This window comes from Pelecanus crispus, chromosome 4, assembly GCF_030463565.1.
Source record: "Pelecanus crispus isolate bPelCri1 chromosome 4, bPelCri1.pri, whole genome shotgun sequence".
In the NCBI taxonomy this organism is placed as follows: domain Eukaryota; kingdom Metazoa; phylum Chordata; class Aves; order Pelecaniformes; family Pelecanidae; genus Pelecanus; species Pelecanus crispus.
The window spans coordinates 80,923,629-80,945,521 of NC_134646.1; the positions used below are offsets into that span (position 1 = coordinate 80,923,629).

Here is a 21,893-nt window from a genome sequence, read left to right on the forward strand (position 1 = left end):
GCTCGGGGCTCAGCACACACGGGTGTTGCTCAGGGCTCAGCACACACGGGTGTCGCAGCTCAGCACATGCGAGTGTCACTCAGGGCTCAGCACCGTCGGGGCTCAGCACACACGGGCATTGCTCAGGACTCAGCACACATGGGTGTTGCTCGGGGCTCAGCACACACGGGTGTTACTTGCAGCTCAGCACATGTGAGTGTCGCTCAGGGCTCAGCACCGTCGGGGCTCAGCACACACGGGCATTGCTCTGGGCTCAGCACACACGGGCATTGCTCAGGACTCAGCACACACGGGTGTTGCTCAGGGCTCAGCACACGTGAGTGTCGCTCAGGGCTCAGCACCATCGGGGCTCAGCACACACGGGCATTGCTCGGGGCTCAGCATGCCAGGGGTCAGCATATGGGCATTGCTCAGGGCAATTCTCGCCGGCTGTGCCGTGCTGCTGGGCTCAGGGCTGGCCCCCGCCGCCTCTGTTTGCTCTCAGAGGCGGTGTTGGCCTTCAGGCTGTGCCAGGTGTTTGGCCTTGGCTACATCGCTTTGTCTGGCTTTCCTCTCCCACTCTTGGCTGTTTGCAATCTCCCATGGGAGAAGACATCCTCTCAGACCGGCTCCCCCAGGAGCTTTTGCTCTGCTTTAACTCTTGCTTGGGGAGAGGCCGTGGTTCCTTGCTTGCCACGCAACCGTGTCCCTCACCGAGCAGGGCCACAAGACACCAGTCTGTAGAACAAAATGACTGAGCGATATATTCATTATTGCTAACGAACATGCCTGTACAGGGCCTTTGCAAGCTGTGCAGTGACCTGCCCCTGCGTCGGCCGGTTGCTCTCAAAGCATTCGTTACCAAAGTCTTATCAACCTGCGTTAGCAGGAGCAAAGCAAAAGCACCTCCGTGCTGTCCTACGGACAAACACAGAGGAGAGCCAAGGAGCTCACAGCATCTTTCCAGCCCATCTGAATCCCTTTGGTACACCAGCACCGGTGCCCCCAGTGCAGAGCCAGTTGTGGCGTTCACCCTGCTCAGTGCCCTTTGAGAAATGCTCAGCACGCTGCAGAATCCGGCCTGGTCCTTTTGCCAGCTGTTGTGTCAAGGAAAAATATTAAAGTCGTGGTCTGTCGCAGGAAAGAAATGTCTGTCTTGCAGTGCAAGCCCATGTCCGTCCCTTTTAACGTCCTTCCTGGGCCACATCCAGGCAGGGCTCAGCACTCTGCAGGGGAGGATCCGTAGCTTCTCCCTGCCTGCCCGAGGTGGGGGGAGCTGGTGGGATTTACCGCCTGTGGATGCGAAGCCACAGCCTCCGCCGCAGACCTGGGGAGAGATGGTGTCCGTCAGCCCAGGGACCCCCTCCCAGCTCCCCATCCTGCTGCCCGGCTGTCCCGGGGCCTGACACCCCACATCGTCCCCTGGGGCTGGTGGGATGCTTACGGTGGAGGCGGTAGGCGGTGGGGACCAGGGTCAGCAGGAGAACCAGGACGCTGGCGGCCAAGGGGACCCAGATCAGGGGGTTGCAGGCACCTGGAAAGCAGGAGGGGACATGGTGTGGAGCTGCCCCGTCAGCTCAGCATCCAGCATCATCCTGCCGCGGCAGCTTTGGGGGATGAAGGGTGGGGTGGGGACAGGTGAAAAGCAAGGCAGGTTGTCAGGAGGGGCGGAGGACATGACCATCGCCCTGGGGTATCCCTTGGAGGATGCATTACACCCCAAGGCGTTGCAGGGAACTTAGCTACGAGTCACGATAGCCTTTTTCATGGTGTCCTCTCTGGCACGGGAATTCACCGTGCCTGCAGGAGCGACGCTGCACCTGAAGGGGCTGCACACCCAAGGGACACCAGAGCTTAGGCAGAGCTAAATGGAAGGGCATCCTGGCCCCTAAACCCTTGTACATCCCAGGGAACCACTCCTAAAGGCAGAGGTCAGCTCCACCCAGGGTGGTGGGTCTGGGTGGGCCTGGATGCCCACCCCTGCAGGGTCACGTCGTGGCCGCCACCACCCCAGGACAAACTCCAGCTGAACCCTGGGGACCCCCAGGAGCTCAGCAAACCCCTTTCGCAAGGCAGCCTGAGCTGCCCCGGTGCCGTACCTTTCTTGCCAGCAGCTTTGCTTTTGGTTAAGCACCGCATGGGCTTTTTGGAGAGTGGTGCCTGAGTGCTCTTCGGAGGCGGAGGCAAAACATCAACTGGTGGATAAGGAGGAGAAAAGGATGGTTAATAAGGCACCAAGTGCAGTGGAGTCCCAAAGAGCAAGCAGGAGGGGCTGTAAATTTTGGCTTTTAAAACTAGCCCCGTCCAGGGACCCCCACAAAGGGCTGGGTCGTCCAGAGGGGCTGGGAGCTTGACCAGAACCTCTCAGTGGCCACAGAAGTTGCCAAGAGCTTGTAAAAGCATTAATAAAACAATGTACCAGGCAAACAAGGGCAGAAGGTTAAGGCAGGGAAAAGAGAAAACCTCCTTGAGCTACATTTACTGCCAGGCACCATCTCATCAGCGTTGCACGAAATCACAGGTAATGGGAGATTTCAGTAGCACTGGGAGGTTTTAAGGGATCCATGGATCTTTTCTGTATTCAGATTGCTCTATTCTTTGCTTAAAGTTGGACTTTGTTTTTTGGTGATAAAATGAGGGCAGGATTTATTATCATGTATCTGAATTACAATGGAGTGCACTCATCTCTCTGTAAAGTTGGTCAGGAAAATATCTCAGTAATGTTATTAAATAGCTGTACATCTGACCGCTCAAACTCCACTTATGCAAAAGTTTGGGTGGTTCAAAACTACTTTTTTCTGCTTTTATCTAGGACTAAAATTCCTACGGAAACCACCGTTCTTTTACATGGAAAGGTGAGACATCAGGTGCCTGGGATTTATCTGGACAACTTCTCTCTTACATTATAATAGACTTAAAGAAAAGGAACTTAAAGACAATTTGTTTTTATCATGTGTACTAAAGGAAAAAAAGAAAATATCTAGCAAGGCCTGAGTCCTTGTAGAGCACCTGCTGGTGTTTAGTTTCAAATTGGAGTGTCCTTGATCATGCTGAATTTCAGCCCTGGCTTTCATGCTTTGCTTTGCACATAGATATGTGCCCAGTTGATAAAAACCAGTTCTCTTTTATCTTAAACCACTTTTTCTTGGAGCCGGCAAGAATCCAAAAAGGATTTCTCAGCCAGCTCAAGGTGCAGGGCATATTTGCAAAAAAACCAGAAAGGCTGGGACACTGGGGATGATTTAGAGCCAGCAGCTGTAGCTGCATCTTGGTTAAATAAGTTATTTGTCTCCCTAAAAGCCTGCAATGAAAGGGCTGAATCCTACGTCAAACACATTAGTTTTTCTACACCACCTCCTGCTCGGTGGTCAAGGGGAAAATGGGCTGAAAAGAGCTGTTATATGACCCAGGGTCTGTAAAGCATCGCACAATGCCACCCGCAGATAGCTCTGATTTCTGGCTGGAGCTCCCCAGTGATGGTGGGCTGTGGGCTTTGAGGAGTAAGTCCTAATTCAATCCTTTATGTGAGGGACAGACTTGAAACTTGCAGTCAGACCCACCCCAGCGATGCGAGGGGTGATGTCCTCTGGCCATGATGCTGCCCTTGTCACTCGGAGGAAGGGTAAGGAAGAACCGGGGTGTGGGAGGACCCGGGAGCTGAGCAGGGCATCTATCCAGCCTCTCATCCAAAGTACCATGGGGGAAAAGAAAAATGCAGGGCATGGCAATATTGGGGGCTGAGTGTCTTCCCATGGGAATCCTAAGACGCTAGGACCAACGTGGTGCTCAAGGCATGACCACAGCAGAGCAACCGCTGATGGCAAAAGCGCTATCGCATGCAGCTGACCTAAAATATAGCTATTTTTTGTATTTTCTGACTTCTCATAGGTCTCTTCAGGAAAACCCCAGAGCCCCAGCTGTGCATCTCAAAATTGGGAAGGCTATGCCAACACACATCACCCCTTACCCAGGAGACCTCATCACAGCCTGTCAGTGGCACATTTTGGAGCCCCGGGGGTGATGCTTACCCACACCGAGCCATGTCCCGCTGCCCAGGAGGAGCTGGAAGGACTGGGAGACCGAGCAGTAGTAGGTGCCGTTGTCCGAGGCTTGGAGGCGGCTGATGTGCAGGCTGTAGGAAGTGTGGGAAGTCGCTCCATGGACACTAAACTTGTCCTGGCTGATATTTGCGCCATACGTGGCTTTGCCCAACAGGTTCAAAAATACCAAGAACTCAAAATTTTGCCTCTCCTGGTTCCAGCGGTACCAGTACACCCCGGCATGCTCCTTATTCAGCTCACAGATGATTTCTGTTTTATTGTTAGTTTGGGCTAAAATATGCTCTGGAGTCTGGGATAAAAGTAGATTTGCACAGAAACCTAAGAAAAAAGAGACAGGAATGCATAGTTATTATTTTCTTTTCATTACTTTTCTTCCATGCTAAGTACAGATTTTCTTTGTGGGTTTAATAAGATCAAGTAGTTGGAGATCAGGGGATCACATGAGCAAGAAACAGGACCATCTTTATCAGGATGCTCCCATATTCCTTCAGAGGCCTTTTTGGGTTCCCCAGCTATTTTTTCGTCAAGCTGAGTTATACAGGTAGAGTTTGCCCTGTAAAAACTCATCTAGGAAGGAGGCTTAGTGGCAGGAAGAGGGTTGGAGGGATGATTTTGAGGGTGCCCTTGGAGCTGTATGTGCAAGGAAGGACATCCCCACTTGCTGTTGTGGATGCTCTTCTCCTGCCCCCCCTTTTCTCTCTCATTTTTCAGAGAGGCTTCACCTCTCTTTCAACAGACTTTTTTTGAGCCTCTTAACTTATTTGCCAGATTTTTGTTCTAACAGATGCAACACTGATAAACTTCATTGCAGGTGTAGGAAAAGACAAAAAATGTGCAAAACATCTCAAAATGAGACAATTTGATATTAGTTTTCAGACGACATTATTTTCATATGAATTTTGAGACCTGGGGAAGGAGAGGGAGTGAGGAGTAGCGGTGGAGTTGAAAGCTTTGATTTGGCATCGAATCGCCCTGTTTGGGCTTTGCAGCTTTTGTGGAAATTATCTGAGTCGTGTTTGGCCTGGGCAGACGTGAGCGGTGTCTGTGTGCGAGCGAGGATGTGTCCTTGTGAAAAGGATAACAGGTGACTTGTGATCCTTTCTGTTCAGCAAACAGTCCTACAAAGCTGCAGATATTCCGAGACTGAGTGAAAAACAGCCCTCTGAAGATAAGGACGCTCTCGCTTCCTCCATCTGTTTCCCAGGCCTGTTTTACAGCCGTGCAAAAAGCTCAACAAAACACTTTTTTGGGCTTTTTTTACTTTAGAATGTCCCCATTCCTTCAAAATCCCAAAGCTGCTTACAGTGCTTGTTGCAAACAGCCTCATGCAGCCCTGCAAACCCAGTGGTGTGATGTCCCCTATGTCCCCGATAGTGACGGACAGAGGAGAGGGCTCTGGTGACTGACAGAGGTCCAGAGCTTCCCTCCATCCCCACACCGATGACCCCATCACTGCCGGCGTGCTGCAGAGATGAGCAGGCTTCAGCCCTAATATTGCAATGCCGAAATTCGGGCGTTGCACAGCAGCCACAGCATTTCACCACATCCTTTGGTGCTGAGACAATACAAATGTCTCCTTCTTATTAAAATACATAATTCTCAGGTTTTGGAGTGCAATCATCCCAAACTTTGGCAAACACCTGTGTGGTTTTTTAGGGGATGAAATGTGTGTGGTCATAGGGCATGGTGGCTTCAGGGTCTCCTTGACTGCCCTGAGGTCTGGCTCTGCTGGGCATGTGAAACTTAACCCCTCCATGAAAACCTTTTCCTTGAGCTGCTGGAGAGATTACTAGATGAATCAGAAGAGATGAGAAGGGATCCTGGAAAATGCTCAACTCAGCTGTGAGCCAGTGGTCAAGCTCCAGTGGGGTGAGCTGGGACGGAGCCAGAGCAGAAAAGCTCATCCTCTGCCACACCTTCACCCCCCCCCAAACCTCCCTGTTCCCTTTCCCAGTGTATATTCTCACAGGGGACCACGGGGAATCGGGTTTGTTTCCATGCGCTTGGCCAGACCAGCCTGCAGAAGCTCGAAAATGGTCCCTTTTCCCTTTGCACGTGAGGAGAAAACTCTAATTTATCAGGGTTTTCTCAGCGGGGACCCAACCGTATGGATCTATAGGATATTATTACCTGTATTTAGGTGTTGATAAAGCACCTTGGGCTGTTTGCTGCCAGATCAGCCATGTTACGCCATGGCTGGATGACCCTCATACGGCATGAACAAGACACCCTGCAGTCCTGACAGCCTCTAGCAAGGACCCAGGCTGGGCAATGTCTTGGGGGATCAACTTGAGCCACCACCCTCATATGTACATTTAACGGGTGTTTCAAGCTCTCAACGCTTTCCACCTAAGAACCGATGGCACAATTTTTCCTGTAAAGTGTAATTCTACCATTTTGCCGTGACATCAACTGTATATATTTGGTCCAGACCTCCTGCAACCTGTCTTCAATAAGCAGAAGACAGCATGGTTTTATAACACCCAGATACCAACTGTGGCCCTTGGGAATCATTCAGTCTTTGGATAGATTTAGAAGAAAATTTGATGGGATGTTTATCGTCTTCACGTTACACAGGCAGTGTAGATAGGTGCTACTTTAGCTTCATCAGCAGCTTCCCACAGTCCATCTGCACTAAGAGGGTGCAGTAAAAGCAAACTCTGCGGTGTCTATACCATTTTATATTGCACTATAAATAGAATAGAATAGAATAGAATAGAATAGAATAGAATAGAATAGAATAGAATAGAATAGAATAGACTACTTCAGTTGGAAGGGACTCACAATGGTCATCTAGTCCAACTGCCTGACCACTTCAGGGCCGACCAAAAGCTAAAGCATGTTATTAATGGCATTGTCCAAAATTATGCAGTGATAGGTAATAATATCCCGTAGGTCTATACTATGCCTGTGTATTTAAACTTCCATCATCCAGATGCTGCGCAATGCACCCCACGTGCTGCAGCAGGGTGGTGGGGAGGCTCCAGCATGATTTTAGGTACCCTCAACCCTTAAGAGACGTATTCCTCTTACCTGGGATCTGGAGGCAGATGCAGAGATGGAGCCACAGCCGGGCCATGGTCGGTGGAGTCAACAACGGAGGGTTTTGTGCCAGCTCCCCCTTTCCACGCACAGTCACCTCTTGGTGGTAGGGCTGGCTTCACCCCAGGAGGTTCTTCCTCGTCTCGGCGCAGATGTCTCGCCGACGGCTGCCAAAGAGCATCTGACACAGCAGCGCCTGGAGCCTCAGCCTGGCAGCTTCTTCTGCGCCAAGCCCCAAATCCAGGTGTGCATCAGGGCAGCAGCCCCATGCACTTCTCCAGCATTGCATGAGATCCCCCAAAATCCCCTTTAGGAAGAAAAAAAAAGAAAACTCATTGATTTTTAATTATGATTTCTTCATACTTCATCAGCTAGTTTTTCCTCCTTTTAATCCAGCTCCGTGCAATTAAAAAATTACAAATTTAGGAGCTTGGCATTAAAAATAAAAGCAGGAAAGGATGAATTTTGGCTGTTTTCTCCTCCGTTGAAATAAAAAAAACATCCAAAATAAGGAGAAGATGCAATTTGAGCTGTGGGGTTGTTTTCTTCAGCAGAACCCTTAGCGGGAGGTGTTTTCCTCTGGGCCTGGAAAATGCCGAATGCCAAACTAGCTCGCCACAAAGCAGAGGTGTGAGGCATCACAGAAAACTTTGAAGCCAAGAGCAAGAAACCTCAAACAAATTTAGTGGCTGAAAAACCGCAAAAATAAGGAAATTCTGCTGGGGCTCCCCACCTCGCAGTGGGCACTGCTTTGGTAGCTGCAACACTGCACAGCCCTTATGCAGAAATATTTAAGTGATAGATAAAATAGCAGAGTGGCTTTGAAATGTCTTCGAGAGGGAGAGATTTGGAGCACTCAGGGTTTAGGATTTGAAGAGTCAAATACGTGATGTGAAATTACAGGGGTGAACTGGTGTCAGCAGCCTTCAATATTTCCATGTCGGGGAAAAAAAAAATCTATTTATTAATTTTATTTATTCACTGCCCCTTTGACTACTGAGCAGGATTCGGTTTTCTTTTATGCCCACGTCATGCAGATGCTCGTGGTCCTTACAAAGCTTCAGCATCTCCCCTGGCCTGGCTCCGAGCGAGGGGGGATTTCCTGGAGGGGTCTCATGTGGGAGCACAGAGAAACCTCCCCCGGGGTTTGAGTTGGTAGATGAATAGGAAAAATTATTTTGCATCTCATGCAGTGCAATTTTTTTTGTCCATTTTGTACCAGATTTTTCCATGCTGCTGTAACACAGCCCCTCCCCATTTCTGTTTAAAATAATTTCCTGCTCGAAGCTGGTTGCTAACCACCAAAAGCCTTGCCACAGAGGGCTCGGCTGCTAAAATTTAGGGTCGACTGAATGGCTCCTTAACTCTTTCCTGGCAGGTTAGGAGAAAATTATTTTAGTGCTTTCAAACATATTTCAGTGCTTTTAAGCTCTTGTTGTCAGAGCTGAGCCCCTGACACAGGGTACGGCAACCCTTGCTTTTCCCTTTTTTACCCCCTGCTCACCTTTCCCCTTTTATTTCACATCACTCCCAAATTGGGACCTCCCCAGAATGGGGTGTAGGAACCTCTTTTTTGGGGGTGGGGTTGTTTAATATGAGAAATGCTACTGCAAGTGAATTTTGCCTTTATCCCCATGATGAAGTCGGTGAGCTGAGCCTGACCTCCCTGCATGCTGCAGTGGCTGCGTCCCCCTTTTCTCACTGCTGCTGGCACCTGCAGCATCCTCTGGCCTCCTGGCCAGGACCAAAGTGGTCCCAGAGGTGGCTTTTGTCATCGTTACAATCTTGGACATAGGGCATTACACTGGGTACCAAATGCTGCTGCAAGGCTGGTGACACTGGGTTGTCTAAGCAGATAGATTGGGTCATCGAAGCAGATACTTTGGCTTGGGAGGATTCCCCAGGCCATTATAGCAGCTTTAGAGATGCTTCCCTGCAGTGCTTTTACCTATAGGGTGTCTCCTATGGAAAGAAAAAGGAATATTTGCAATGTAAAAGCATAGTGTGTGTGCTGGAACAGGGATTAATTTTTAATTTTTTTTGAAGCTGCTGTTTATGCGCAGTTGGGCTATTTACCGGCAGCCAAGCTGTTCTCAGGACTGAGTGTTGCTCCTATAAGAAAATATTTTGGAGGTGGGATGCCTTTGTCTGGCAGCCCATCGCCAGCAAAAGTAAAAGCACTGTGGGAACATGCAGGAGAGCAGCTGCTGTTTGTAACATCCCCACATTGTTTGGGGCTGCTCTCCTGGGAAGAAAATGGGGGAGGAAGAAAGGGTGTAATTGGAACTGATCTGTTAACACCAGCAAGATTTGTTTGTGACCTTGCTGGGGAACAGCGGCTCCTAATCACGAGTGTTTTGGCTCACGGCTGGACCAAGATGGGGGGGGAATTGCCGAATTTTGGTGTAATTGTGTTATTCACCTGCACAATTTCTAGGGGGAATTTATTCTTTTTCTGCAATGAAAGACAACCATCCCAGTCCCCAGCACAGCCAACTCCCTGCCCCACCTTGGTGCTCACCTGTGGGTCTCCTCCCCGCCCATCCCAGGGGAAAACATCCCCTCTTCTTTTTCTCAGCCCACATCCCGTGTACCTCACCACACCGACACTAATTCCCTGCACTTTCACCAGCTTTGTCACTTTTTTCAAATTTTATTTTCTCCCTCTGATGGGTTTCTCACAGCAAAGTGTTTGCTCTTGGGGGGTTGGAGCAAAGCATGGGCGTAGAAGAAAGGGGTCTACAGACAAGAAGCAGGACCTGTCTGGGCTTTCATCTCTGCTCAACTCAACTTTTCCCTTTGCACGTGAGGAGAAAACTCTAATTTATCAGGGTTTTCTCAGCGGGGACCCAACCGTATGGATCTATAGGATATTATTACCTGTATTTAGGTGTTGATAAAGCACCTTGGGCTGTTTGCTGCCAGATCAGCCATGTTACGCCATGGCTGGATGACCCTCATACGGCATGAACAAGACACCCTGCAGTCCTGACAGCCTCTAGCAAGGACCCAGGCTGGGCAATGTCTTGGGGGATCAACTTGAGCCACCACCCTCATATGTACATTTAACGGGTGTTTCAAGCTCTCAACGCTTTCCACCTAAGAACCGATGGCACAATTTTTCCTGTAAAGTGTAATTCTACCATTTTGCCGTGACATCAACTGTATATATTTGGTCCAGACCTCCTGCAACCTGTCTTCAATAAGCAGAAGACAGCATGGTTTTATAACACCCAGATACCAACTGTGGCCCTTGGGAATCATTCAGTCTTTGGATAGATTTAGAAGAAAATTTGATGGGATGTTTATCGTCTTCACGTTACACAGGCAGTGTAGATTTTAGATTGAGAAATTTTATTTTCTCCCTCTGATGGGTTTCTCACAGCAAAGTGTTTGCTCTTGGGGGGTTGGAGCAAAGCATGGGCGTAGAAGAAAGGGGTCTACAGACAAGAAGCAGGACCTGTCTGGGCTTTCATCTCTGCTCAACTCCCATGTTGCAGCAGAGGTAATTGCAGCTGGGCTGTAAACGCCAGGCTGGAGGAACAATTTCCATAAACCCAAGGAAAAATCCATTCCCTCCGTGCTTTCTGGGATACAAGGGCTGACTTTTGGGATCAGGGAGGGCTGCTCAGCCTCAGGTCTGCTCCAAAACAGCCAGTACAGCAGGACCTGGAAATAAGGGCCTGTTGGGGACAATGAGCTGCTGGATGGATACTCCCCAGGACTCGAGCAGCCACGGGTGAACATTTTTTTTGTTTTTTAAATCTTTTTAAATGATTTTATTCCAGGGAAGGGTGTAGCTTTTGGAGTATTTCATTAGGGTGAAAAAGCAGCGATGAAAATGATAGCCTTTTCACTGAGTAAGATGAGTACTACCTTTTTCTTAGTGTAATGGCAGAAAAAAAACCAAGTGGGACAAGTTTTCTAAACTGCTCCAAGCTAAGATGTGGTTTGTAGGACGGGGCTGGGGGGCTCCATCTGCCTTTGCAGGTGCAGATTTACAGCTGTACTTCAGCTGATGCAATATCACATTTGAGGCTCCTGACACGTCGTGGAGTACCCCTGAGGTACACGCCAACATGCGGCGGGCTGGTTTGTGGCATGGAAAAATGCTGCTTTTGAAGTCCAGAAGCCAAAATGGATCTAAACTACAAATTGTATGAATTCTCCTGCCATCTCAGCTCCCCCAGTGAGCACTTTGTGCTTGGAGGGGGAGTCTGGGGGGGACCGTGTGTGTTACAGGTGTCAGGGGTGAGCCCCACGTGCGATGTCCCCCCAAAACCCGTGTGCTAATGGTGTGTGCAGCAAGTGAGGAGGCCATTGGGGGACTTTGGGATGGTGGATGCTGAGGGGACAGGCTCCAGCTCTCCCTCTTCAGGGCACTTGGTGCAAGCAGAGGTTAGCGTGAGCGAGTGGCAACTAATCCTGGGCCCCTGCAAAATAGATAAGGGGCAGAGCAGCTGCTCCCATGTGATTTCAGCCTCCCTAATCAGTGCCAAAAAGGATAAGGAAAGACAAGGAAAGTGTCCTTGGGAAGACAGGGGGAGGGATGCAGCACCTGCAGGAGGAAAAGCCACCAAAGAAGTAAACAGGGGCGTTATCAGCCCCAAACAACGACCTGCCACGGCTATAAAAAGCCACTGGAGTGAGACCTCGCGAGCACCTTGACCTTAAAGGTGCCGAATCCACCGGAGCTCCGCAGAAGCTGTCTCCAGGTCCCCGCGACTGCCAGGACATCCAGCCAAGGATTGGTGAGATCTTATTATTGGGGTCCTACTACGCCTCTGCTTCGCTTCTCCCGGTCCCACGTCCCTTCCCCGTCCCTTCCCCGGGAGCCGGTGGGTCGCGGCAGCTGCCCGCTCTGCCACGGCCACCCGTCCCCACCTTCCCCTTCCCTTGCTACCAGGCTCGGCATCCCCCTGGGGGGGCTTTTTGGAGGGGTGGGTCGCGGGGTCGCAGCCTTCCTCTGCGGGTGGGTCAGTGGTGCTGGTGTTATGGTAGCTTTGCCCTGAGACAGAGCCGTCTCGGATCGTGTTCCCCTCACTATGATGACCGACATCGTTAGCAACTGGAAGCTGGAGCAGTTTGTGCTCCAGAAGTGTCTCCCCCCAGTTTGGTCCCCGGGGGCCTTCCAGGGCCCGGAGGCATACCAGCAGCTGTGCCAGCAGTGGGAGAGCTGGTCGGAGGAGACCAAAAAGCCCAAACCCACAAACAAATGCAAGAAGCGAGCGGCTTTGCAGGGTTTGCTGATGGTGGGCAGGGAGTTGTCCAAATTGCTGAAGGAGGCTCTTGAGAATGTGCAGACGCTGGAGCAGGCCAAGGGTGAGCTCAAAATGCAGGTGGACAACCTGCGGGCAGAGGTGCAGGGTTTGTGCGGGGACTCTCTGCGGAATGCAGTGGAGATCACCCGGCTGGAGAGCAAGCTGGGGTACGAGAAGCTGAAAACAGAGGAGCTGGAGAAGGAGGTCGGGAAGTGGATCGGGGAGACCCACGACGCCCAGAGCGCGGTGCGGGCGGTCCTGCAGGACATCCAGCGGGACCGGGGCACCGGCCCCGATCACAAGGTATGCCACGCCAAGATCCAGGAGCTGCAGGCAGAACTGGGGGTGTCGAGGGGCATCGTGGCTGCCATCCAAGGCAAGAGGAGCCGGTTTGGGAATGGTGAAGGGGAGGACTCCCTGGACCCGCACCCACCCCACTACGACTATGAGGATGATGTGTGGGGTGCCAATGGCCCCACCAGGCCATCTCCCTACGCTCCTCTGCGGGAGGAGATGTCCCAGCTGCAGGGAGGGGAGGTGGAGGCTTCCAAAATTAAAAAGAACCCCCCTGATGAGCCAGCCAGCCATGGCCCGCTCCAGGCCATAGACACCAACAGGCCTGTGCTCTGGTTTACGCCTGAGCAGCTCAAAACAGTGGGGAAGATGCTGGGGCCATTGACAAAAGATACGGCAGTCAACTGGCTGTCCCGGGCCCAGCGGCTGCCCAGGTGCCAGGGCGGCAACTCGGTGAGTGACCTGATAGACGTGGTGAGAAAGTGCATGAAACCAGACGACTTCGCAGCACTGCCAGGGGACGTGCAGATGGGCAACGTCCAGGACATCGGGGACGTCCAGTTGGCCGTGCTGAAGGTGTTCTTCCCGGAGGTCAACCCCTTAGTGCTCTTCCACCAGGAGAAGCAAAATCCCGAGGAGCGGCCGGATGCCTACGTTAACCGTAAGAAGATGCTCTACCAGATGGCCGGGCTGCCTGGCTCAAAGGACTCCCCCCTCGATTTTGACAGGCCCGAATTTAAGGAGCCACTGGTGGTGGGGCTGACCCCTCCGTTGCGGGTGATTGCTGGTGGGGACGCGGCCAGAAAGCCACTGTCGGAGCTAGAGCAGATCCTGACACAGAATTTTGAGCTGCAAAAGCAGGCGTTCCCGGGGTACATGCTGGGGGGGAAGAAAGGGAAAGCCTCGGCCATGTCCTTCCAAAATGCGGGGGTGAGAAAAATGCAAGGAGACAACCGAAAAGATCCTGATGGCAAGGGCGGTTCAGGGAAGGAGAACCAGCAAGGGCTGAGGTTTCAGAAGTCCAACCCTTGGCGAGCTGAGCTGAGGAAGCGCTTGATAAAATACGAGAAGCAGGAGGATATCGATGGCTTGCCGGACGCGGAGCTCTTCCAAAAACTGGCCCTGCACGAGGCCAAAAAGCACAGCAGCTCCAACCCGATTGACCCGGGGTCTAAGGCTCAGCAATAGGGCTGCCAGGCACCCGCATCGCCCCTTTTTGTGGCACCGATTAAGACCGATTCATGGGGGCGCCTGATAGTTGATATAACTATTGGAGGAGGGGTGCTTGGACAAGTGATGTTAATTGATACTGGTGCCTCTCATTCAATTCTGAATATGGTTCCTAGTGAAGCAGGGCTCTTCCAAACCTGTGAAATTATTGAACTGACAGGGCCGAACGGCCAAAAATCATCAGTGCCGTTCACAGGGCCCGTAAACTTTGAAATTGGGACTGCCAAAGGGTCTGAAAAATTTGGGAAAATGGAAATGAAGGGAAAGCCAGGAATTTTAGCCATCTCCGCGCTGACAAAGATGGGGGTGGTGGTGGACCTGGTAAACCAAGTACTGTTACACTGCCCCCAAAGTGATGCGCCTGTCATCCCGGCGAGTCACAGGGTGATGTCGGTGAAAGCCCCCGAGCTCCTGGTCCATCCTGAGTGGGAGCCCCGCGTAAAACGGGTCACGGAGCAGTTCCCCCAGGTCTGGGCAAGGAGCAAGCTGGACTGTGGGCAGATTGACGCTGTCGTGGCAGTCAAAGGGCCAGATCCCCCTCCTCAGCCACAGCCCCGGTACCCGGCTGAGGCTGAGGATGGCTTGTGGGACACAGTCAAAACCCTTTTGGAGCAGGGGGTGCTGGTGGAGCAGCAGAGCACCAGCAATGCCCCAGTGTGGCCCCTGCGGAAAGCCGATGGGAAAACGTGGAGGCTGACGGTTGACTTTGGCGCTCTGAACCGCGTCACCCCTCTGCGGACCTCTGCGGTGGCCAAGTACCCCGACATCATGGCGGTCATCTCCCGGGGGTCCAAGTGGTTCTCAGTGCTCAGCCTGACCAGCCCATCCTTCGCCATCCCCTTGCACCCTGAGTCCTGGCGCAAGTTTGCCTTCACCCTTCGAGGACGGCAATTTGCCTTCACCAGAGTCCCTCCAGGCTTCCACAACGCTCCCGCCATCTGCCACGCTCATGTGGCGAGGATGTGGGAGAAGCTCGGCCACCGGGAGAGCGTGCTGTCCTGCGCCGGTGATGTCCTCATCCACACCCAGACAAAGGAGGAGAACCTGGACGTGCTGGCGGAGGTGCTGGAGGCTGTCCAAAAGACGGGCTTCAGGGTCAGCCCCACGAAGGCCCAGCTGTGCTGGAAGGAGGTCTCCTACCTAGGGGTGACCCTGGGGGAGGAAGGGCGCTCGCTGGAGAAGCAGAGAGTCGAGCTAATACAGAGGGTGTCAGCGCCGGCTGATGCCACCACCCTGAGGTCCTTCCTGGCTCTCCTGAGGTTCTCCCGGGAGTTCGTTGAGGGCTATGCGGAGAAAGCTGCCCCCCTCTGCCACCTCCTGAAGAAAGACACCACTTGGGAATGGGGGCCGGAGCAGGACGAGGCGGTGAAAACCTTAAAGGAGAGCGTGGCGCGAGCCCCCATGCTGGCGCATCCCCAGGGCGACAGACCCTACGTCCTGCAGCTGGCCAGCGCGGGGAGGGGGCTGCAGGCCACCCTGGGCCAGCAGCACGGTGCCCATCTCCTCCCCGTTGCCCACGCCTCACGCCTCCTGACACCGGCCGAGCAGCAGTTCACCAGTTATGAGAGGGAGGTTTTAGCCTTGACCTGGGCCCTGCAGCACTGGGAGTACCTGGTGGGGTCAGCCCCGGTGCTGCTGAGGACCTCCCGTGCCCCAGTGAGGTACATCTTGTTGGGGAAGGGGGATGAAGGTCCCCTGCGCTGCCCCAGGATGGCCAACTGGGCTTTGGCGTTGACCAACAAGGACGTCCCTGGGGACCCCTCGCCCGGTGCCTATGGGGTGGTGATCAGTGGAGAGAGGGACGGGGAGGAGCCGGGGGGTCCACTGGCCGAGCCCAAGCTGCGGCGGGCGCCCCTGTTTGAGAGCAGCCTCAGCCTGGCAGAGGCTAAGGAGAGAGGCTATGTCGTGTGGTTCGTAGACGGGTCCAACTACCATGAGGAAGGGGTGTCCTACACAGGCTACGCCGCCGTCAACCTGGGCACCGGGGAGGTGGTGAAGGGGAAGTGCCTGCCACACTCCATCCAGGCTGCCGAGCTGGTGGCCGTGACGGCCGCCCTGGAAAACACACCGGCAGACCAGCCCCTGGCCATCTTTTCGGACTCGGGTTGGGTGGTGCGGGCGGTGCTGGAATGGCTGCCACTCTGGAGGGAGAGGGACATGCACTCCGCTGACGGCAAGCCCGTCACCTATGCCAAAAAGCTGCTGTACCTCGCGAGGCTGGCGGAGCTGAGGGTGCGCCCGGCCCAGATCATTAAGGTGAAGGCCCACAAGAAGGGAACGGAGGAGGCCAAGTGGAACAAGGAGGCAGACGCCAAAGCCAAACAAGGCGCGAAGGAAGGGCTGATGTGGAAGGCCAGCAAGCCCTCCGAGAACGGCTCCATGTCAGTGGCTCCCAGCAGACACTGGGAGAGTGTGGACCTCCTGGGTTTGCAGGCGCAAGACCCCAGCATCCGGGAGTTAGTGCAGGGTGGGGAGTATAAAGGGTGCAAGGTGTGGAAGGATATCTCAGGGCTGGTGCTGGCACGGAGGGAGGGGGCGGACTTCCCAGTCTGGGTGGTGCCTGAACTTGTCCGGACGGAGCTGGTGGCCCTAGCTCACGAGCAGGGGCATTTGGGGATGGACAAGACCATGGTGAGGCTGCAGGGTGCTGGGTGGTGGCCTGAAATGAGAGAGGACGTGGAGAGGTATGTCAGCAACTGCCTGACATGTGCAGCCAACAATCCTGATGCCAAAACGGCCAAAGCCCTCCTGGGCCACCAGAGGATTTCTGGGCCATGGAGCAAGTTGCAGATGGAGTTTATCGGCCCTTTGCCCCAAACAGCCCAAGGGAACAGGTATTGCTTGGTGATCAGCGATAACTTCACCAAGTGGGTGGAAGCGTTTCCGGCTCGAAACAACACAGCCAGCGCAACCGCAAAGATCCTGGTAGAGCACATCTTCTCACGGTGGGGCGTCCCAAAGGAGATTGACTCGGACCACAGCCAACGCTTTGTCGGAGAAGTCACAAAAGGGGTGTGCCAAGCCCTGGGCATCAAGCAAAAGCTTCACATCACAGGGCATTTCCAGAAGCCTGGCTCGATGGAGGGGCCAAACCAACGGCTGAAGACGGCACTGAGGAAGCTCGTGAACCAGCAAAGGAAAGACTGGGATCAGAAGCTCCCGCTGGTCCTGCTGGCATTACGGGGGGCCGTGGCATCTCATGCACCTTCTCCCCAAAAGGTGCCTCCTGCGAGAAATCCAAAGCTGCCAGGACACTGGTGGCAAAGAGGGGAGCCGCCCGATGAGCTGCAGCCCCGCGTGCTGACAGACAGGTGGGTCCAGGCCATGCTGAGGACCGTGTCGGCTATGTACCACCAGCTAGCCTCGGTGCAGGACACCAACATCCCCAAGATGGATAAGCAGTTGGGAGTGCTGCTGCACCCCGGGGAGTGGAACACAGGGGATCTGGTAACGTATCGGGGGGTTAGAGAGAAGAACCAGGTGCTAGGACCCCAATGGATGGGGCCGGTTAGGGTTGTGAACAAGGCCAGCCCCTCCATGTACCAGGTAGAAATCAGAAAGGGGGCAAAAAGGCAGGAAAAATGGTTCCATTCTTCGCAATTAAAAGCATGGAAGGGAAATTAACGGGGCTGGAGAGCCCGTCTTGCTTATGTTTTGCAGATAAAGGAAAATGGAAGGCGATTGTGACCAGCGGGAAGGGCGAACTTCGTGGCATCACCAGCCCTGTTTGCGCTGCGGGGAAAATGCTTTCAAATTTCTGGTTGCAGGATTTGCTTTGCTTTCTGGTATGTGCATAGCGCTGAGCAGCCAACATGCTCAACTAACCCATCAGCATCTCAGACAAAAAGTCAGTCGTTCCCACTTAGAAAGGCACCCCGACACATGGGCCACAGCCCAGCACAGGGTTAGAAGGTACACAAAAATTGGGACCGATTGGCCTTGGTCTCAAGCTCACATAAAATATACAGGAAGCATGGGATTAAATTCTAACAAAGGTTTAAATTTGTCAACGGTGGTTATGCACGGAACGGAGGTGTACTTGGAAAATGAGTGGAGCTGGGATAGCACAAACAGACTTCCACAGCTGCTGGGGAAGGTGGGACAAGAAATAAAGGTAGGGTGCAGGGTAATTAATGGATCCACTCACCAGCGAGTAACTCAAATCTCCGTAACCGAAGTAAAAACTAAGAAGAATCAGAAAAAAAACTGTGCTGTGGAAAAATTGGACTGTTGGTGCAATTTTACTTTGGTCCAGCCAGTCTTTGTGGTCTGCCTCTGGGCGCACAACAGCGTGGGGCTGTCCTTTAAATTCAAGATTAACACCACGATGCGCTCCTTTGCTGCCATTAAGATCTCAAAGTGCCATTTTTTGGCCTGGCATGCAGCTCAATACGCTGAAGTTGGAAACCAAGTAAAATTGGAAATTAAATACTCCCAAGAAAGTATAACTGACCCGATGCAAATCGATGGCACCACCGTGACTATTGCTGCCCCTAATGGCCGCAAATGGGTCGTCCCAGTAAACTGCCTCCACGAGAGCAAAATGCTTAATAGATCTGAATTAGGCCCAGAGGTTTCATGGTATAATCAGGATTATGGGCGCTGCCCACACCTGATCATAAACCTCCAGGTGTGGTGTCGAGGAAACCTGAGCATAGAAATGTCCCCTGAGCTTGGAGGAAAGTGGTGGATAGGAGGCCCTGAAGGATTTAAAAAAGAGTTTACCATCATTGCTGTTTTGCGCCCCTTTGTTTCCAAAATAGGCCCTTATGTAGTCAAGCAAAATCACATCCAAGAGCTGTTGACCGGGCCTGTTCGGTCACTGAAGAAGGTAGTGTTGTCTCTATCCACTGTTAATATTTCATCCATCAGACCGCACTGTAGCCCCTTTCTATCCACCCTCAACACCGGCTGGCTGGCGTGGCTCCATAGCCGCTCCATCCAGCAGACCCGGGCCAGGAGAGACCTGCTGGCCACGGCGCTGGGAGGAGGAGGCGCTGGGCTAGGAGTCCTCAACAGCATGAATGTTGAGGTCTTGGCCAACAAGTTGGAGGCTGTCACCTCAGGTGTGCAAGGTCTCCTCAACCCCCTGAATTCATCCCTGGCCAGCCTCGGGATGGGGCAGTGGCTTGTGTCAGAGGTGTTGCCCACATGGGAACAAATAAGCGAGAAAGACCATGAGGTGCTGCTTCAAGCACTGGGCATCGAACAAAATAACGTCTCTCTTGCTCTTAGTTGCATCCAGGCCCAGATGTGGGTGCAGAGTGTCGTTGCAGGTATCCTGAGAGATGGCGACAACGGCATCCTCCCCACCGAGATCCGAAAGATCGTGTGGGACTCGGCCACAGAGAAGGAGCGGCAGCTCCAGGCCTGGTGGAGGCTCGTCAACTTCACCCACGACCAGGTCCTCAATGCAGTCATCGCCCATGTGCTGACCGTGGCGGAGGCCCGCATCGAAAAGGTCTACCCCATCGTGGCCCTGGGGGTTAACACAAATGGGTCCGTGGTCTACCCCCTGGACCACCGCATGTGGGCGAGGGTGTCTGATGGGAAATGGCAATCAGTAGATTTGGAAGCCTGCATTTTGGAAAGGGGGCTGGGATTCATATGCGAAGATGATGCCCTTAAGGCAAGCGATGTTTGCTTTGACACCAAAGAAGGGGTGTGTCATTTTGAGATCAATCCCCAGAGCAGTAATAAAACGGTGTTAGCATACGTAGGGAAAGGGTGTGTGTGTTTTAGAACGATGTGTAAATACGTGCAAATTAATGACATTTATAATCACACCGTGTTTAATGACTCAAATATGTGTGCTTGCAATGTAGCTATTATTAGAGGCTGTGATTTCGTGTATAAACCGCCCGTGTTTACTAGCCAGTTGCTAATCAGAAACTATACCTTGTATCGTAGTATTACCCCGACCCCCATCGGTATGGATTTGTCGCTTGTAAAAGAAATGTTAGAGCATGCAAATTTACAGCAGCTGTTAGAAAATGCTAAGGCAGAAGCTAAAAAGATCCTAATAACTGTACATCATGATGGTAACGTTATAAAACAGGTAATGGAACGAATTAAGAGGGTGGGAGAACACCACTGGTGGGAAATTTTCTTCGGCTGGTCCCCCACGGCCACCGGCATCTTCAACATGCTGCTGCACCCTATTGTAGTTATACTGCTAATGCAAATCTGCATGTGCTTTGCCATGGTAGTGACTTGTTACTGGATGAGGCAGGTGAAGCTCTGCATTGACAACCAGGTGAAAGGACTGGGGCTGGCCAAGCGCCTCCTACCATAGTCAAGGGCAAGACTGGGTTGGCCTCTGTGTTTGCCACCAAGAAGAACTTCTAGCTCCGCTGTTGGCTGCAACCCAGTAGGCGTTGAGCGGTGGGGACACATGCCATACCAGACCTTGATGTGAGGGATGGCCTCCTCTGTTACAAGAGGGCCATCCAGGAGGGGAAGGCAGGCCAAGCAGCCTGCGGTTGGCACGAATCACAGAACGGTTGAGGTTGGAAGGGACCTCTTGAGACGATCTAGTCCAAGCCCCCCTGCTTAAGCAGGGTCACCTAGAGCAGATTGCCCAGGACTGTGTCCAGTTGGGTTTTGACTGTCTCCACAGATGGAGATTCCACAACCTCTCTGGGCAAACCTGTTCCAATGTTTGATCACCCTCACAGTAAAAAAGCAAGCTAGCATAAGCAACTTGTCTTTCAACCTCCCATCCCCAAATGCTAATGTGAAGAAGCTGCTCTTGTGTGATTTAAGACTCCTTAAGCAGAGGAGAACGGGATAAGAAAAGCCAAGGACAGTGCCTTTGGAAGGAAAGAGAAGGAAATGTAATGCCTGAGCATGGAAAAGCACCCACTGAAGACGGCAGAGGTGTTACCAGCCTCAAAGACTTGGAAAGATGATAAAAGATGAGCAGAACGAAAGACCCTGTAATCACCTTGGACTTAAAGGAGCTGAATCCACATGGACCTTTGCAGCAACCATCTCCAGGTTCCCGAGACTCCCAGGACGTCTGGCCAACGGATTGGTGAGATCTTGTTTTTGGAGCCTGGACATCACGGCTTTGCTTTGCCTAGTTGTGCATGTACTCAATAAAATCTGTCTGTTAGAGGATGGACTGTCTATTCAATCACTGCCTGCTCAGCTACTCGCTACCCAGGCTTGTAACTATGGTTACAAGGTCACTGGTAAAGAGAAATTCTGGTAAAAAGAAAAGAGGTGGGGTTGGTTTTTCCTTTTATAGGCTAAAATCACTCACTCGCTTTTTGTCTGCAGAATATTCACTGAAATACAAAGAGTTCTGCCTTGGGCTGAAGAGCGGGGCTCTGAGCTGGTGCACAGACCCGCTCCCCTCTTTCATTCTGCCTCTCCCATCCTGCATCACCTCCCCTGCCTCTGAATCCAGAAGGAGCCTTAAAATATATAGGGGGGGTCTCAAACAATTTAAAAACATTGGCAATTTCAAAAAATAAATCAACCTCCTCATTTCCAGTCCATGCGTCTGATCTCACACTGGAGGTGCTGCGCTCTCTGAGAACGGGGGGGATTTACGCAGACAAAAAGCCCTTTGCAATCCAGGCTGAAACAAAAAGATTAAAGAACTGGCCTTCCACCCAGCAGGAACTGCTGGGCTAGCTCAAGAAACGAGTTAAAACCCCCCACTTTTCACAATCACCAGGCTGGGAAGCACAAAGAAATGGCATATTGCCACAGCATACTTTTTTTTTAAAGAAAAGTGAAACTTCAATATATGGGTTTGATAAAGATACTTCTCTTTAAGGAGCACACATTATGAACGAGCTCATGAAAAGGTGAATAAATAAATCACTGTCTAAAACCACAGAAATCCTTCTTCCCCCTCCAAGCACCAGAAAAACATCCCCTTCACCCTTGGGATGGGCGGTTGCACTCTCCCCCCAGCCCTCCAACCTGCCTGGGAAAGGGTCGGTGCCTGGTGCCTTCAATTTACCCATAACAAAGCCTCACAGAAAACACATGGATATTTTGGCTAAAGCGC

The 21,893-nt window shown here is 52.2% G+C and overlaps 2 protein-coding genes across 2 annotated transcripts; one reads left to right on the top strand and one right to left on the bottom strand.

Annotated features, from left to right (window-relative positions):
- Window positions 1-1,265: 1,265 nt before the first annotated feature.
- CD8B (CD8 subunit beta) lies at window positions 1,266-7,119 on the bottom strand. Its single transcript, XM_009489848.1, has 5 exons — window positions 7,074-7,119; window positions 4,008-4,358; window positions 2,079-2,174; window positions 1,424-1,513; window positions 1,266-1,306 (listed from the first exon to the last, which is right to left on the bottom strand). Exons 1-5 carry the CDS (start codon window positions 7,117-7,119, stop codon window positions 1,266-1,268), a joined length of 624 nt encoding a protein of 207 aa, XP_009488123.1.
- A 10,418-nt stretch (window positions 7,120-17,537) lies between these two features.
- On the top strand, window positions 17,538-20,162 carry LOC104036292 (uncharacterized). The gene has a single exon (XM_009489849.2). It carries the CDS (start codon window positions 17,538-17,540, stop codon window positions 20,160-20,162), a length of 2,625 nt encoding a protein of 874 aa, XP_009488124.1.
- The last annotated feature ends 1,731 nt before the right edge of the window (window positions 20,163-21,893 follow it).